Raw genomic sequence first — 16,735 nt, forward strand, 5'->3', positions numbered from 1 at the left:
ATGTCCTTTAGTATCATCAACATACAAAAGGAAACTACAACATAAGAGCAAGTATTTTATTTAAATACAGGACAAATGCAAAAACACAAAGACGAATGAGAACAAACAACAGAACTACAGTCAATTCCGATACAAAAACCATTTTCTAAATAGCTTCATATGGCAACACCAGCTGATCTCTCTTTACTTCAGACTTCCAGCTCCACTGTTTGTGTTTCATTACAGCCGGTCTGATCGTCCACAAAAAAACAATTTGAACAGAAAACCTCAGAAAAGTCGGCAACTTCTTTCTTTTCATCGTCATTCTCTGTACCAAAGCTACCACAGATCAACAAAGTAGTTAAAAAAAAAAAAACAAGCAGATCATTGGAGGAGATCCAGAGAGCAGCTCCGTCCACACAAACAGCACCATCATAAAAGTCATCACGGGAGCAGAGAGGCTCAGCGGTGTGCACACAACAGAACATTCAAGTCAGGCTCACACAGTGAGCCCTTTTCCATGGACATGTAGCTCTTTCTCACAATAAAAGCATCACAGTGCTTCATCTGAATAAAACAGAACAAGCCTTTTTTCATCCCTGATGAAGACACAACTGTGCAAAATGTTGGACTCCAGGAAATATGTAAACAACCATGCTTTTTAAATAAACAAAAATCCCCATTATGATGCACTGTCAGTAACATAAATAAATAAAACATGAAGCTCAGTAAATGTTCTGAATAACACTGGACTATTATAGCATTTCTGATTAAAGAAGTTGAATCCTTTCAGTTTGAGACAAAAGAGGAGTCTTTGTTAGGACTGAAACCTCTGACAATTTTTATTTACTTTAGTTGTCATTTACCTCAAATTTATGTCAGCATTTTAATGTTGGACTGGAATTCCCTTCTGTTTCTCCTGTCTTTGAGCTCAACTCCTCTACACAGAGTGACTCTCAAAACTATATACACACCCCAGTTAAAATGCCAGGTGATTATTTGTCTCTTACTAAGCAGTTTTGCACAAATATAATAGAAGATCAAAAATATCATGCAAAGGCCTCATCAGTCAAGTGAAACGTGAAAAAGGATCCACAGCACTATATAAATATACATCTTTTCAGAGTAAAAACAGATAGAAACTGTTGAAGAAAATACGGGACACAGTAACGCTACAAGAACTGGTGCCAAGAGAATGACAGCAACGTTGAAGGAGCTGCGGGAATCTCTATCAAGCATTTGTTGTGCTCTATATGTGACAACAATGTTCTATGTTTTGCACTAAGGGTTAGGGATGCAAGACTGAAGCCTTGTATTTCAAAAAAAAAAAAAGCCATACAAGAAATGACAAAAATATCCCTAAATCATGTGAGGAAATGAGTTAATAGTCACATGAAAACATAATTGAACTTTAGGCCACAGTTAAAAAAAAAACAAACCAAAAAAACATTTGATCCAAAAGTGACATTACTAAAAGGAACACCACACCCATTGTGAAGCATTGTGATGGCAGCATCAAGATGGAACTAGACTTTTTGTCCACCAATCATGAACTGTCACAAACATCAATTAACATTTTACTAGAAAGCTGAATGTGAACAGGGTTTTTATTTTTAAATTTAAATAAATAAAAGAACAATTCATAAAAGGAAGATTAATGGTTTGGACTGGCCTAGCTAAAGTAAAGATCTGACATCAACATCAAAGGGGGTTGTGTGCAACAGATCTCCTCATACTCTAATATATTTGGAGAGGTTTTGCCAGGTTGAATAGGTAGATGATGTCAAGTGAGGTGCTTGGTTCAGTTAAATTTTTACGAATAATGATTGCTTTTCAAAGACAGTTTCTAAATTATTTATCATAGCCTTTTTATACCTCACAAAAACCTGGGTTTTTATCAGGGGTGCTGCTGATATTTGAGGACCACCGTATATATAAAACATGTTCTAATTAGGTCATTTACCTAATTTATTAGAAAGATTGCAAATCATTGGTTTTATAGCCATTTAGTTTACCAGGTTAGAAAACAAACATGTGGCTGAACATAGATTTTCTGAAATAAACTGCATGTCTTCCTCATCATCACACATTTTGATAACTCCATATTTGTAGGAATGTCACACAAATAAAAAATTTTTTAAAATGTAAATCTTAAGTAAAGCTGGCAGAAAATCACCTGGGGCCTCATGCAAAAAAAAAAAAAAAAGTACGGCGCCATATTTTACGCACAAGTCGACATGTATAAAAATTTACTTTGCATAAATATACGCACTTTTTCGCTGGCGTGAAAATGTGGGGCAGCCATGCAAACTTTTTCTGTGGACAATATCAAACTACAAAGCATCTAAACTCACCTAAATACATAGAAATCTGACTACATTTGGTGTAATTTAGACCAAGAAGCATCAAACCCGATGTTTTTCATGATTTTAATATTTTATTGTTTAAATGTAAACGATGAAACTGTTGATTAAAAATAATCAACAGGTTTTTTTAACCTGTTGATTAAAAAAAACTGTTATTAAAAATAATCAACCTGTTGATTATTAAAAATAATCAACAGGTTTGACTATTTTTAATGTGATCAAGGTGTGTATGCAATCACACGTATACAAGTAGCTGCGCAAAGGTGAGCCGCGCAATTGTGGAGCGCTTTGGCTCTGATGGAGAACATCGCTAATAGAAGGATTCAGAGGGAGCGTTTGTTCAGAGATCATATTGATTTACTGGGAAATGTTGATGATGGTTTATGAGGGTTTAGATTATTTCCCGCAGGTCTGCATGGCTTTATGCATCCAATTTTTTTGTGTGCCGGGCTTTTCTAAATTTTTCCGTACGCCAGGTTTTGGTGTGAAAACTGCGCACTCTTATGCATGAGGCCCCTGGAGTTTTAATGAGTAAAATGGTCCAAATATTTTTACCATCAAATTCTCAATTTTAAGCAGTTAGGTTTTCCTTTTATGTCACAGTTCCCTTTAAACTAGATAATTCCCGTGCTTTATTGTATATTTCATAATCTTGTTCAGATGCATCTCTCAGAATAATAAAGGTAATGATAACAACAAACTGTATCTTTGGCATTTTCCTACTGCAGTTTCTTGATGCTTCTTCGCAGATAATATAATTTAAAGGTCAGGCTCTGCTGAATAAGATGAGGCATGTAAACAGTAAGACGTGCAGGGTGGACATTATGAGTGGTCATAATGAACAAGATGAGGTTTAAAACTGTGGCGTTAAATGTGAGGAGCTGCGTCACTACCTCACTTCCTCCCTGTCAGACGCAGACAGTTGGAGTTGCAGGGGGAAGAGGAGGCGTCGGGGAGCCGCTGTCGAGGGGAGTGTGTCCCAGCAGCAGCTCCTTGTCTCGGTGCAGCCAAGGCCCTGTGATGTTCTGCCTGTGGGAGTGGTAGAGCCGCAGGAAGGCCAGGATGGACTGAACCAGCCACAGGGCCGTCACAAACCACAGAGACGCCTGAAGATGCAAACAAAGAATTACAGTCACGACTATAGGCCAAAAACATCTCTGAAAGTTTGGATTCAAGTACTCAGCTTAAAATATTATATTGTGTGTATTAAGTAGAGTTGTTTTGGTATTTCAAATATAGGATTCTACACCAAGGGTCTGCAACCTGAGGCTCTGAAGCCACAAGTGGCTCTTTAAAAATTTCACAATGGCTCTTAATAACTTTGGCTAAAAATTAAAAAGTACCACCTAATATTTTCAAATGTAGAGAAGATAACAACAAACACAGATCTTTAATAGTTTTTCAGTTTATTCCTGCAGTATTTGAATTGAATTTCCACAAAGAAAGACACTAAAACTATTAGCAACATGTTTTTAGATTTCATTTTCTTGTCATTAGGTTGAAATCTAGGCGCATTTTTATTTTTCACACAAGTTTCCATCCCACAGAAAAAAATATCCATCCACTTTTTGCAAATTTTTACCTTCATTTTTATTTTAAATTCTAAAGATAGAAATAAAATGGTAGTTTTTAAAAAAAATGCCAACAAATTACCAATAGTAGCTATTTATCTAAAATTTTAAGTTGTCGTTTTTCAAAAGGTTGCGGGACATTTGAAGCTCTAAATGAGTTTTATTTGCCTGACCTGAAAGTGAAAATGACTCTTTAAGGTTGCAGACCCTGGTGCTACACCAACCCAAAGCAGTGAATAATTGAGTTGGGAGGAAAATGATACACAGATTTCCCTTTTTTTAATTCTAAAAATAATGCTTCAAGGTGAACCTCTGCCCAATCTCAAGTCTTTTGCAGCCTCTTAAGGGTTTTTTTCCAGGATTGTCTATGCCTTTCTCCCAAACAGACAAAATGCCTTGAAGAAAAACACCCACAGAGCATGATACTGCCACCACTTATTTTCACAAAGGGGGTGTTGTCTAGTTTTTACCTAATGTAGAACTATGCATGTTGGACAGAAAGCTCAAATTTATAAACGATGTTAAACCGTGTATTACTTTTCTTCAAAATCACTACCTCTTGTTGGTTTATCACATAAAATAGTATAGTTTTGCAAGGGACTGTGTGAATATTTCAGTTTTGAATCCTTGAACTATCAGTTTGTTTCAGAGAGCTCCAGCTGTTTAATCTGGCAATACTTAGAAAAAGTAGGTCAAAACCTTGATTCTCCAGACCAAACAGATTTTAATCTATTTATACTTGAGATCATATGATTCTATGCCCAGGATCAATGTCTCTTTCTCCACTGAATAAATGAAACATCTAGATTTTTGTCTTCAGTGATGACATTACACATACTTGTCCCGTTTTCTCATAATTTTCGAACATGCGTCGCATTTATTGTCCGTCAATAGAGTAATGAAAGATTCTATCATGTTCGGGATCTTTGGTGTGCTTCAGTCTGAGCACCTACCTGAGCCAGACTGAGGTCTGTGTAGAAAGTCGACGTGTCAACATCCAGGTAAAGAGGGACAGACTGGGACTCTGCACAACTGAACACAAGCCAGCATGAAAGACAAGAGAAGTTATTACCAAAGCTCATAATTGTGAACACAGACCTTAAAAAGTTATTTTACCCATCTGTTGTAGCATTTATTACTGAGACAACTTTGCTGTTACCTGTATGGACGCGTGTTGTCGTCGGTGACTGTGTCGCACCAAGAGCTGAATCCCAGAGACAAAATGACGCTGGCCCCCGCAGACAGGAAGAGCACACAGACGCTCAGCAAGACCGTGAGGAAGGATGAGAACAGGGTGCTGGGAGGAGACATGGGAAAACATCAACTTAACAGTGTTTACTACATAAAAAGATACAATTTATTATTTATGAGACAGACCAGTATTGGGTTAGTTTGAGCCTGTATTTACCTTTGCAATACTCCATTTTCCATGTTTAGACTATTTATATTGGAAATTAAATATATAAACCCTGTAACAAATTTAAATGTTCAAAAGTAAAAATAAATCTACAATTATTTAAACTTGTAAATAGTTTATTAATGCATAATTTAAAGTATAAATCATTATTTGAAATGTAAATTTATATAGAAAAATCTCACATAATCATGTGTGTTTACTTTCATAGTTCCTGTTCTACAAACCATAATTAGATAAACGTATCTAAAATAATTAGATAAACAGAGAAATATGTACATGTTGGTAATGCATTTACAATTGACCACAGATTTATTCCAAATAAATTTATAGTTATTTTAATTGTTTCATGATACATTGAAATAACCTAGAGATCTGTTTGTGATTAATTTATTCACTACTTCATTGACCAACATACTTGCCTCTTTAAAAAGAAATGTCTGTGAGCAAAAGTGGCATTAAATTATTTAACACAGGACAGCACAACTTCATTCTAAATTTGCACAACTTTAGAATAATAGAATAAATATTAATTACCTCCTATAATTTCCATGTAAACTGAGTACCAATTGACACATTTGAATAATTATGGACACATTTATTTCCACTTTTTTCAGTCACACTTTTATCTTTATTTATGTAATGACATTTATTTAGTGAATTGTAGCACTGTTATTTTATAATCTCCATTTACGTAATAAGTAATATAAATAGCAGAAGACATTTTTGTACAACAGAAAAAACAACAGAACAAGCTTAAAGCTGCAGATGAACAATGCGAGTTTCTAGCACTAATCACGGGGTTAAAAATCAATACTACATGATTACTTTAGGTGAAGCCTTTTAATTCTTCATCTAAAATAAATCACTTCATCTTCCTGTCACCTTTTATTAACACTTGATTCTTTACTCACCTATGTAAATAACTAATGCTATTGATTATTATCAGAAAAAATAAGAAATATATAATATTAGTTTAGAAATTTTAAATTAGATTTAACTTATTTTTTTCAATTAATGAAAAATATCTGCATTAATTTTTATTAGTACAAACACAAATGTTTTGCTTTTTCATCACATAACTGCATATTGTTATTATATACCAATTAGAGGCATATTGCACGTATATTTATTTTTATATATATTTAGACGCACAATTTGTGCGTCTAACTTAAACCCTGCTATAATAATAACAAACCCCATGTTTGTGCGTGTCAGTGGACTCACTCGTCATGCCGTCCGTGCAGATAGAAGAGGCACCTCCAGCCCTGCGCAGCCCCGTAAAGCGTCGTAAAAATACCCACAAATGTGGCGAGCTGGCAGGCTTCCAGCGGGCCCCACCGCTGCACCACCAGGTGAGACATCTCCCCGGGCTGTTCCGTAAACTCGGCCCGGTCTTCTTTCCTCCAGTAGCCGGTGGAGAAGAGGGCGCAGCGGCCTTTGAAAGCCGAGCCGTTAAGAGCCATCGGGACGACCACCAGCAGTCCCGCCGCGACCGAGAGGGCGTGAGCGGCGCAGTGGATTAGCAGCAGCCGGCGGTCGAGCTCCATGCCAGAGGTCGAAAAAACAAGTCAAAAGAAAATGGGCGTTTTTAGTAGGATAAAGAGAAAAGTCTTCTGTCAGCACATCCCGCAAGTATCGTTCTTTCTAGAGAGGAGAGGGTGGGTATTTATAGAAGTGGGGCGGGGCAGACTCCCCACACGGCCTGTACGTATTGTCAAAGAGGAGGAGGAACTACAGAGGGATCACTCTGACGCATATTCGAGAGTCCTGAAAAACATAGTACCAGAACATTCGATGATGAAGCATATTACTGCAGGGAATAATAATAATAATAATAATAATTAAAAATATCGAGTGAGATTTTTACATGGGATCTGTCATATACATCTACATTGACAACAATGGTCACACAGGTATAATTTATCTCTTTTTTTAAACTTTGTATATTATTACTTTGTTGATGTCGCAATTCACTTATGAATTGTAAAATTCATATGTGGCTGGATAAAATAAAGGAATACAGGAATCAATGTATATCTGTACAAGAACCAAATCTGTGGCACATTTTTGAAGCAACATATACTGAAATGTAAAATCCAATTATTTTTGCTTCCAATTGTAAGTCAATAAACAAATATATGTACAAAAAAATTATATCTAAAAATTATTATTATTATTATTTTAAGTTTTTAAGGTATTCATTCATTGCAATTTTTTTAAAAGAAACATAAACTGGATGTCGCAATCCTGGTCCTCAAGTGCTGGTGTCCTGCAACTCTTAGAGGTCTCCCTGATCCAACACGCTTGAATCCAACAGCTGAATCACCTCCTAAGTGCAGTCAGGTTCTCCAGAGTCCTGCTCATGACCACTATTTGACTCAGGTGTGATGAAGTAGAGATACATCTAAAGGTTGCAGGAGACCGGCCCTCGAGGCCTGGAGTTGCCCACCCCTGCTCTTATCTCTAGTGGGGTCACAAAAAGTGCTGGTGCCTACCACCAGCAGTCAACGGGTGAGAAGTGGGGTACACCCTGGACAGGATGCAGGACAAACAATTATGCACGCACACACCCATACCTAAGGAGGATTTCGAGAGACCAATCAACCTGTCAATCATGTTTTTGGACTGTGGGAGGAAGCTAGAGTATCCATGTACACTCCATGCAGAATTTGCATGTTTAAGGATTCAAGCCCAGGACCTTCTTGCTGTAAGACAACAGTCCCACCAACTGCATCACTGTAATATTTATCAGTTATTACACATACTTCAATATGTGTAATAGCAGAAATATTTGATAAAATAGTTTTGTTTTCATTTATAACCAAATGTGTTGGCGAAGTGGTCCATCTTCATACACAAACAATCTTCAGAGGTAAAACGTCTTCTATGACTAAGCTTCCTACGTAATGTAGGATAACTGCAGATGACCTACTTCAGTGAAGAAATGTGTGTCAGATCTCTGCAGGCAGGTATTACATGTGTTGTGTCGAACAAAAGGCTAAAATTAATTAAGAAATTGGCTTTTCTTTCAATCCTCAAAAAGCCAATAAAAAACAGTGTTAAAGAGCGCAGCCCCAAAGTACTTCTGCAAGTACTTAGATGCATTTAAAGCTTGTTTTTGAAAAGTAGCTGGCAGGTCCAGGTTGACTTTCAGAGTGAAGAATAAATGTGGAATGCAGCTGTTTGAAATACCTCTCTGTAACTCATACAGTCAGCAAAAGGTATAATGAAACAATAGGAAGTACCAGGATGGTTCTTCTTATTGTTTATCTCTAGGAAGACCCATTACAAGGCCACACAGAACAACCAACTATGTGGACACATACTTACACTTAAGGCTTGCCTCCAGGCCCTGGCGTTTTGGGGGCCATCTGCCCTGCTCCCCCCTCCCACCTGTCCTATCGAGAGCAATTTCTGCTGAAGGGGGAGGGAAAAAAATAGAATATTCAGAACATTTAATAGTCATAATCTCAGAGTATGGGAAGAAGTCGGAGTACCAAAAGACTTCATGAATTGAACCCCTAGCTGGAATTCAATCCAGGGCCTTCTTGCTGCACAGACCAAATTCAACTAGACAGAAATCAATTTAGGAAACATGCATTATGTTGTCCAGATTTACATTTAAATCCAAATGATTTTCAGAAACTGTTTTAAATTATCTGAGAGAACAAGCAGAAACTGTTTACTCAAATAGCAAATTAAGACAACCTCACAATTCTTTATATTCCCAATTGTAGGTTTGCTATTTAATGCTCACTGTATTTGAACTTTTGGGCAGATCAGGCATTTTACAGGAAATTTTTGGGTAGAGTGTTTACTGTTCAGTAATTCTCTCAACATATGTAGTGCTTCTTAAATTTGATTGCACTTTTGTAATTGAAAGGAACTGTTTGTGCTATAAAAAGGCATCATGCACCTGGAATACGCAGAAGACCTCCTCTGCATGAGGGTAAATTTGACAGTTCAAAGTCATTTTAAACTAAAGCACTAAATTACACATTTCCCAATGGGATGCATATAACTTCAGCAGAAATCCAAATTTTAAACATACACATGATGTTTGTGAAGTTGTATACAGCTGCCCCGTTGTATACATGGGAATACAACGGGGAACAACCCACGGAACGATCACACAATGATCGTTCCGTGGGTTAGCCGACGGGGCATAAGGTGTAGCTATTGATAATGGAGTGATGAAAGCTAGTTGTCTGGTGACAGGAAAGATTTTGCTATACCATGAAAGCATTGTATTGATTTTAACCAGGACTTAATGTCGACTTGAGACCTCAGTGAAGTTCAGTATTGACCAAAACAACACTGGGTAACCTTTTCACATTCAGAATATTTACCGAAACCCGGGACTGAACCAGGGACCTTCAGATCTTCAGTCTGACGCTCTCCCAGCTGAGCTATTTCGGCCACATATGCAGTGCCAAAACCACACAATGATCGTTCCTTGGTTTAGCCGACGAGGCATAAGGTGTAGCTATTGATAATGGAGTGATGAAAGCTAGTTGTCTGGTGACAGGAAAGATTTTGCTAAACCTTGAAAGCATTGTATTGATTTTAACAAGGACTTAATGTTGACGCTAGACCTCAGTGAAGTTCAGTATTGACCAAAACAACATTGACCAAAACAACAGTATTGACCAAAACAACACTGGGTAACCTTTTCACATTCCTAATATATGCCAAAACCCAGGATTGAACCAGGGACCTTCAGATCTTCAGTCTGACGCTCTCCCAGCTGAGCTATTTCGGCTATGCGTGCAGTGCCAAAACCACACAATGATCGTTTCTTGGTTTAGCCGACGGGACATAAGTTGTAGCTATTGATAATGGAGTGATGAAAGCTAGTTGTCTGGTGACAGGAAAGATTTTGCTATACCATGAAAGCATTGTATTGATTTTAACGAGGACTTAATGTCGACGCTAGACCTCAGTGAAGTTCAGTATTGACCAAAACAACTTTGGGTGACCTTTTCACATTCCTAATATTTGCCAAAACCCGGGATTGAACCAGGGACCTTCAGATCTTCAGTCTGACGCTCTCCCAGCTGAGCAATTTCGGCCACGTATGCAGAGCCAAAACCACACAATGATCGTTCCTTGGGTTAGCCGACTGGGCATAAGATGTAGCTATTGATAATGGAGTGATGAAAGCTAGTTGTCTGGTGACAGGAAAGATTTTGCTATACCATGAAAGCATTGTATTGATTTTAACGAGGACTTAATGTCGACGCTAGACCTCAGTGAAGTTCAGTATTGACCAAAACAACTTTGGGTGACCTTTTCACATTCCTAATATTTGCCAAAACCCGGGACCTTCAGATCTTCAGTCTGACGCTCTCCCAGCTGAGCTATTTCGGCCACGTATGCAGTGCCAAAACCACACAAGGATCGTTTCTTGGTTTAGCCATGTAGCTATTGATAATGGAGTGATGAAAGCTAGTTGTCTGGTGACAGGAAAGATTTTGCTATACCATGAAAGCATTGTATTGATTTTAACGAGGACTTAATGTCGACGCTAGACCTCAGTGAAGTTCAGTACTGACCAAAACAACTTTGGGTGACCTTTTCACATTCCTAATATTTGCCGAAACCCGGGATTGAACCAGGGACCTTCAGATCTTCAGTCTGACGCTCTCCCAGCTGAGCTATTTCGGCCACGTATGCAGTGCCAAAACCACACAATGATCGTTTCTTGGTTTAGCCGACGAGGCATAAGATGTAGCTATTGATAATGGAGTGATGAAAGCTAGTTGTCTGGTGACAGGAAAGATTTTGCTATACCATGAAAGCATTGTATTGATTTTAACGAGGACTTAATGTCGACGCTAGACCTCAGTGAAGTTCAGTATTGACCAAAACAACTTTGGGTGACCTTTTCACATTCCTAATATTTGCCGAAACCCGGGATTGAACCAGGGACCTTCAGATCTTCAGTCTGACGCTCTCCCAGCTGAGCTATTTCGGCCATGTGTGCAGTGCCAAAACCACACAATGATCGTTCCTTGGGTTAGCCGACTGGGCATAAGATGTAGCTATTGATAATGGAGTGATGAAAGCTAGTTGTCTGGTGACAGGAAAGATTTTGCTAAACCATGAAAGCATTGTATTGATTTTAACAAGGACTTAATGTTGACGCTAGATCTCAGTGAAGTTCAGTATTGATCAAAATAACATTGACCAAAACAACAGTATTGACCAAAACAACACTGGGTAACCTTTTCACATTCCTAATATATGCCAAAACCCAGGATTGAACCAGGGACCTTCAGATCTTCAGTCTGACGCTCTCCCAGCTGAGCTATTTCGGCTATGTGTGCAGAGCCAAAACCACACAATGATCGTTCTTTGGGTTAGCCGACGGGATATAAGACGTAGCTATTGATAATGGAGTGATGAAAGCTAGTTGTCTGGTGACAGGAAAGATTTTGCTATACCATGAAAGCATTGTATTGATTTTAACGAGGACTTAATGTCGACGCTAGACCTCAGTGAAGTTCAGTACTGACCAAAACAACTTTGGGTGACCTTTTCACATTCCTAATATTTGCCGAAACCCGGGATTGAACCAGGGACCTTCAGATCTTCAGTCTGACGCTCTCCCAGCTGAGCTATTTCGGCCACTTATGCAGTGTCAAAACCACACAATGATCGTTTCTTGGTTTAGCCGACTGGGCATAAGGTGTAGCTATTGATAATGGAGTGATGAAAGCTAGTTGTCTGGTGACAGGAAAGATTTTGCTATACCATGAAAGCATTGTATTGATTTTAACCAGGACTTAATGTCGACGCTAGACCTCAGTGAAGTTCAGTACTGACCAAAACAACTTTGGGTGACCTTTTCACATTCCTAATATTTGCCGAAACCCGGGATTGAACCAGGGACCTTCAGATCTTCAGTCTGACGCTCTCCCAGCTGAGCTATTTCGGCCACATATGCAGTGCCAAAACCACACAATGATCGTTCCTTGGGTTAGCCGACGGGATATAAGACGTAGCTATTGATAATGGAGTGATGAAAGCTAGTTGTCTGGTGACAGGAAAGATTTTGCTATACCATGAAAGCATTGTATTGATTTTAACGAGGACTTAATGTCGACGCTAGACCTCAGTGAAGTTCAGTATTGACCAAAACAACTTTGGGTGACCTTTTCACATTCCTAATATTTGCCGAAACCCGGGATTGAACCAGGGACCTTCAGATCTTCAGTCTGACGCTCTCCCAGCTGAGCTATTTCGGCCACATATGCAGTGCCAAAACCACACAATGATCGTTCCTTGGGTTAGCCGACTGGGCATAAGACGGAGCTATTGATAATGGAGTGATGAAAGCTAGTTGTCTGGTGACAGGAAAGATTTTGCTAAACCATGAAAGCATTGTATTGATTTTAACCAGGACTTAATGTCAACGCTAGACCTCAGTGAAGTTCAGTATTGACCAAAACAAAACTGGGTAACCTTTTCACATTCCTAATATTTGCCGAAACCCGGGATTGAACCAGGGACCTTCAGATCTTCAGTCTGACGCTCTCCCAGCTGAGCTATTTCGGCCACATATGCAGTGCCAAAACCACACAATGATCGTTCCTTGGGTTAGCCGACTGGGCATAAGATGTAGCTATTGATAATGGAGTGATGAAAGCTAGTTGTCTGGTGACAGGAAAGATTTTGCTATACCATGAAAGCATTGTATTGATTTTAACCAGGACTTAATGTCGACGCTAGACCTCAGTGAAGTTCAGTACTGACCAAAACAACTTTGGGTGACCTTTTCACATTCCTAATATTTGCCGAAACCCGGGATTGAACCAGGGACCTTCAGATCTTCAGTCTGACGCTCTCCCAGCTGAGCTATTTCGGCCACTTATGCAGTGTCAAAACCACACAATGATCGTTTCTTGGTTTAGCCGACTGGGCATAAGGTGTAGCTATTGATAATGGAGTGATGAAAGCTAGTTGTCTGGTGACAGGAAAGATTTTGCTATACCATGAAAGCATTGTATTGATTTCAACCAGGACTTAATGTCGATGCTAGACCTCAGTGAAGTTCAGTACTGATCAAAACAACTTTGGGTGACCTTTTCACATTCCTAATATTTGCCGAAACCCGGGATTGAACCAGGGACCTTCAGATCTTCAGTCTGACGCTCTCCCAGCTGAGCTATTTCAGCCACATATGCAGTGCCAAAACCACACAATGATCGTTCCTTGGGTTAGCCGACGGGACATAAGACGTAGCTATTGATAATGGAGTGATGAAAGCTAGTTGTCTGGTGACAGGAAAGATTTTGCTATACCATGAAAGCATTGTATTGATTTTAACGAGGACTTAATGTCGACGCTAGACCTCAGTGAAGTTCAGTACTGACCAAAACAACTTTGGGTGACCTTTTCACATTCCTAATATTTGCCGAAACCCGGGATTGAACCAGGGACCTTCAGATCTTCAGTCTGACGCTCTCCCAGCTGAGCTATTTCGGCTATGTGTGCAGTGCCAAAACCACACAATGATCGTTTCTTGGTTTAGCCGACTGGGCATAAGGTGTAGCTATTGATAATGGAGTGATGAAAGCTAGTTGTCTGGTGACAGGAAAGATTTTGCTATACCATGAAAGCATTGTATTGATTTTAACGAGGACTTAATGTCGACGCTAGACCTCAGTGAAGTTCAGTATTGACCAAAACAACTTTGGGTGACCTTTTCACATTCCTAATATTTGCCGAAACCCGGGATTGAACCAGGGACCTTCAGATCTTCAGTCTGACGCTCTCCCAGCTGAGCTATTTCGGCCACGTATGCAGTGTCAAAACCACACAATGATCGTTTCTTGGTTTAGCCGACGGGACATAAGTTGTAGCTATTGATAATGGAGTGATGAAAGCTAGTTGTCTGGTGACAGGAAAGATTTTGCTATACCATGAAAGCATTGTATTGATTTTAACGAGGACTTAATGTCGACGCTAGACCTCAGTGAAGTTCAGTATTGACCAAAACAACTTTGGGTGACCTTTTCACATTCCTAATATTTGCCGAAACCCGGGATTGAACCAGGGACCTTCAGATCTTCAGTCTGACGCTCTCCCAGCTGAGCTATTTCGCCAATGCGAAACCACACAATGATCGTTCCTTGGGTTAGCCGACTGGGCATAAGACGGAGCTATTGATAATGGAGTGATGAAAGCTAGTTGTCTGGTGACAGGAAAGATTTTGCTAAACCATGAAAGCATTGTATTGATTTTAACGAGGACTTAATGTCAACGCTAGACCTCAGTGAAGTTCAGTATTGACCAAAACAACACTGGGTAACCTTTTCACATTCCTAATATTTGCCAAAACCCGGGATTGAACCAGGGACCTTCAGATCTTCAGTCTGACGCTCTCCCAGCTGAGCTATTTCGGCCACGTATGCAGTGCCAAAACGACACAATGATCGTTCCTTGGGTTAGCCAACTGGGCATAAGATGTAGCTATTGATAATGGAGTGATGAAAGCTAGTTGTCTGGTGACAGGAAAGATTTTGCTATACCATGAAAGCATTGTATTGATTTTAACGAGGACTTAATGTCAACGCTAGACCTCAGTGAAGTTCAGTATTGACCAAAACAACACTGGGTAACCTTTTCACAATCCTAATATTTGCCGAAACCCGGGATTGAACCAGGGACCTTCAGATCTTCAGTCTGACGCTCTCCCAGCTGAGCTATTTCGGCCATGTATGCAGTGCCAAAACGACACAATGATCGTTCCTTGGGTTAGCCGACGGGATATAGCTATTGATAATGGAGTGATGAAAGCTAGTTGTCTGGTGACAGGAAAGATTTTGCTATACCATGAAAGCATTGTATTGATTTTAACGAGGACTTAATTTCGACTTGAGACCTCAGTGAGGTTCAGTACTGACCAAAACAACTTTGGGTGACCTTTTCACATTCCTAATATTTGCCGAAACCCGGGATTGAACCAGGGACCTTCAGATCTTCAGTCTGACGCTCTCCCAGCTGAGCTATTTCGGCCACATACGCAGTGCCAAAACCACACAATGATCGTTCCTTGGGTTAGCCGACTGGGCATAAGATGTAGCTATTGATAATGGAGTGATGAAAGCTAGTTGTCTGGTGACAGGAAAGATTTTGCTATACCATGAAAGCATTGTATTGATTTTAACGAGGACTTAATGTCAACGCTAGACCTCAGTGAAGTTCAGTATTGACCAAAACAACACTGGGTAACCTTTTCACAATCCTAATATTTGCCGAAACCCGGGATTGAACCAGGGACCTTCAGATCTTCAGTCTGACGCTCTCCCAGCTGAGCTATTTTGGCCACGTATGCAGTGCCAAAACGACACAATGATCGTTCCTTGGGTTAGCCGACGGGATATAAGATATAGCTATTGATAATGGAGTGATGAAAGCTAGTTGTCTGGTGACAGGAAAGATTTTGCTATACCATGAAAGCATTGTATTGATTTTAACGAGGACTTAATTTCGACTTGAGACCTCAGTGAGGTTCAGTACTGACCAAAACAACTTTGGGTGACCTTTTCACATTCCTAATATTTGCCGAAACCCGGGATTGAACCAGGGACCTTCAGATCTTCAGTCTGACGCTCTCCCAGCTGAGCTATTTCGGCCACGTATGCAGTGCCAAAACCACACAATGATCGTTCCTTGGGTTAGCCGACTGGGCATAAGATGTAGCTATTGATAATGGAGTGATGAAAGCTAGTTGTCTGGTGACAGGAAAGATTTTGCTATACCATGAAAGCATTGTATTGATTTTAACGAGGACTTAATGTCAACGCTAGACCTCAGTGAAGTTCAGTATTGACCAAAACAACACTGGGTAACCTTTTCACATTCCTAATATTTGCCGAAACCCGGGATTGAACCAGGGACCTTCAGATCTTCAGTCTGACGCTCTCCCAGCTGAGCTATTTCGGCCACGTATGCAGTGCCAAAACGACACAATGATCGTTCCTTGGGTTAGCCGACGGGATATAAGATATAGCTGTTGATAATGGAGTGATGAAAGCTAGTTGTCTGGTGACAGGAAAGATTTTGCTATACCATGAAAGCATTGTATTGATTTTAACGAGGACTTAATTTCGACTTGAGACCTCAGTGAGGTTCAGTACTGACCAAAACAACTTTGGGTGACCTTTTCACATTCCTAATATTTGCCGAAACCCGGGATTGAACCAGGGACCTTCAGATCTTCAGTCTGACGCTCTCCCAGCTGAGCTATTTCGGCTATGTGTGCAGTGCCAAAACCACACAATGATCGTTCCTTGGGTTAGCCGACTGGGCATAAGATGTAGCTATTGATAATGGAGTGATGAAAGCTAGTTGTCTGGTGACAGGAAAGATTTTGCTATACCATGAAAGCATTG

The 16,735-nt window shown here is 39.7% G+C and overlaps 2 protein-coding genes and 22 non-coding genes across 24 annotated transcripts in view; 1 reads left to right on the forward strand and 23 right to left on the reverse strand.

Moving 5' to 3' along the window:
* Positions 1-42: 42 nt before the first annotated feature.
* zgc:153018 (Transmembrane protein 179-like) lies at positions 43-6,989 on the reverse strand. Its single transcript, XM_044127038.1, has 4 exons — positions 6,558-6,989; positions 5,076-5,213; positions 4,870-4,948; positions 43-3,451 (listed from the first exon to the last, which is right to left on the reverse strand). Exons 1-4 carry the CDS (start codon positions 6,878-6,880, stop codon positions 3,254-3,256), a joined length of 738 nt encoding a protein of 245 aa, XP_043982973.1. The 5' UTR covers positions 6,881-6,989; the 3' UTR covers positions 43-3,253.
* The window catches only part of LOC122836992 (NLR family CARD domain-containing protein 3-like), a 25,361-nt gene continuing 15,187 nt past the window's right edge, over positions 6,562-16,735 (forward strand). The window contains exon 1 of the mRNA XM_044127036.1: positions 6,562-6,685. The gene's annotated coding sequence lies outside the window, so the exon portion shown is untranslated. The remainder of the gene's footprint in view (positions 6,686-16,735) is intronic.
* Positions 9,680-9,752, reverse strand: trnaf-gaa. Its single transcript has one exon. It is a non-coding gene; the product is annotated as a tRNA-Phe (tRNA).
* trnaf-gaa lies at positions 10,023-10,095 on the reverse strand. Its single transcript has one exon. It is a non-coding gene; the product is annotated as a tRNA-Phe (tRNA).
* trnaf-gaa lies at positions 10,333-10,405 on the reverse strand. The gene has a single exon. It is a non-coding gene; the product is annotated as a tRNA-Phe (tRNA).
* Positions 10,928-11,000, reverse strand: trnaf-gaa. Its single transcript has one exon. It is a non-coding gene; the product is annotated as a tRNA-Phe (tRNA).
* On the reverse strand, positions 11,238-11,310 carry trnaf-gaa. The gene has a single exon. It is a non-coding gene; the product is annotated as a tRNA-Phe (tRNA).
* trnaf-gaa lies at positions 11,581-11,653 on the reverse strand. The gene has a single exon. It is a non-coding gene; the product is annotated as a tRNA-Phe (tRNA).
* trnaf-gaa lies at positions 11,891-11,963 on the reverse strand. The gene has a single exon. It is a non-coding gene; the product is annotated as a tRNA-Phe (tRNA).
* trnaf-gaa lies at positions 12,201-12,273 on the reverse strand. The gene has a single exon. It is a non-coding gene; the product is annotated as a tRNA-Phe (tRNA).
* Positions 12,511-12,583, reverse strand: trnaf-gaa. Its single transcript has one exon. It is a non-coding gene; the product is annotated as a tRNA-Phe (tRNA).
* Positions 12,821-12,893, reverse strand: trnaf-gaa. Its single transcript has one exon. It is a non-coding gene; the product is annotated as a tRNA-Phe (tRNA).
* On the reverse strand, positions 13,131-13,203 carry trnaf-gaa. The gene has a single exon. It is a non-coding gene; the product is annotated as a tRNA-Phe (tRNA).
* trnaf-gaa lies at positions 13,441-13,513 on the reverse strand. The gene has a single exon. It is a non-coding gene; the product is annotated as a tRNA-Phe (tRNA).
* trnaf-gaa lies at positions 13,751-13,823 on the reverse strand. Its single transcript has one exon. It is a non-coding gene; the product is annotated as a tRNA-Phe (tRNA).
* On the reverse strand, positions 14,061-14,133 carry trnaf-gaa. The gene has a single exon. It is a non-coding gene; the product is annotated as a tRNA-Phe (tRNA).
* Positions 14,371-14,443, reverse strand: trnaf-gaa. Its single transcript has one exon. It is a non-coding gene; the product is annotated as a tRNA-Phe (tRNA).
* On the reverse strand, positions 14,671-14,743 carry trnaf-gaa. Its single transcript has one exon. It is a non-coding gene; the product is annotated as a tRNA-Phe (tRNA).
* On the reverse strand, positions 14,981-15,053 carry trnaf-gaa. Its single transcript has one exon. It is a non-coding gene; the product is annotated as a tRNA-Phe (tRNA).
* Positions 15,284-15,356, reverse strand: trnaf-gaa. The gene has a single exon. It is a non-coding gene; the product is annotated as a tRNA-Phe (tRNA).
* Positions 15,594-15,666, reverse strand: trnaf-gaa. The gene has a single exon. It is a non-coding gene; the product is annotated as a tRNA-Phe (tRNA).
* trnaf-gaa lies at positions 15,904-15,976 on the reverse strand. The gene has a single exon. It is a non-coding gene; the product is annotated as a tRNA-Phe (tRNA).
* On the reverse strand, positions 16,214-16,286 carry trnaf-gaa. The gene has a single exon. It is a non-coding gene; the product is annotated as a tRNA-Phe (tRNA).
* Positions 16,524-16,596, reverse strand: trnaf-gaa. The gene has a single exon. It is a non-coding gene; the product is annotated as a tRNA-Phe (tRNA).

This window comes from Gambusia affinis, linkage group LG09, assembly GCF_019740435.1.
Source record: "Gambusia affinis linkage group LG09, SWU_Gaff_1.0, whole genome shotgun sequence".
NCBI classification, from domain to species: domain Eukaryota; kingdom Metazoa; phylum Chordata; class Actinopteri; order Cyprinodontiformes; family Poeciliidae; genus Gambusia; species Gambusia affinis.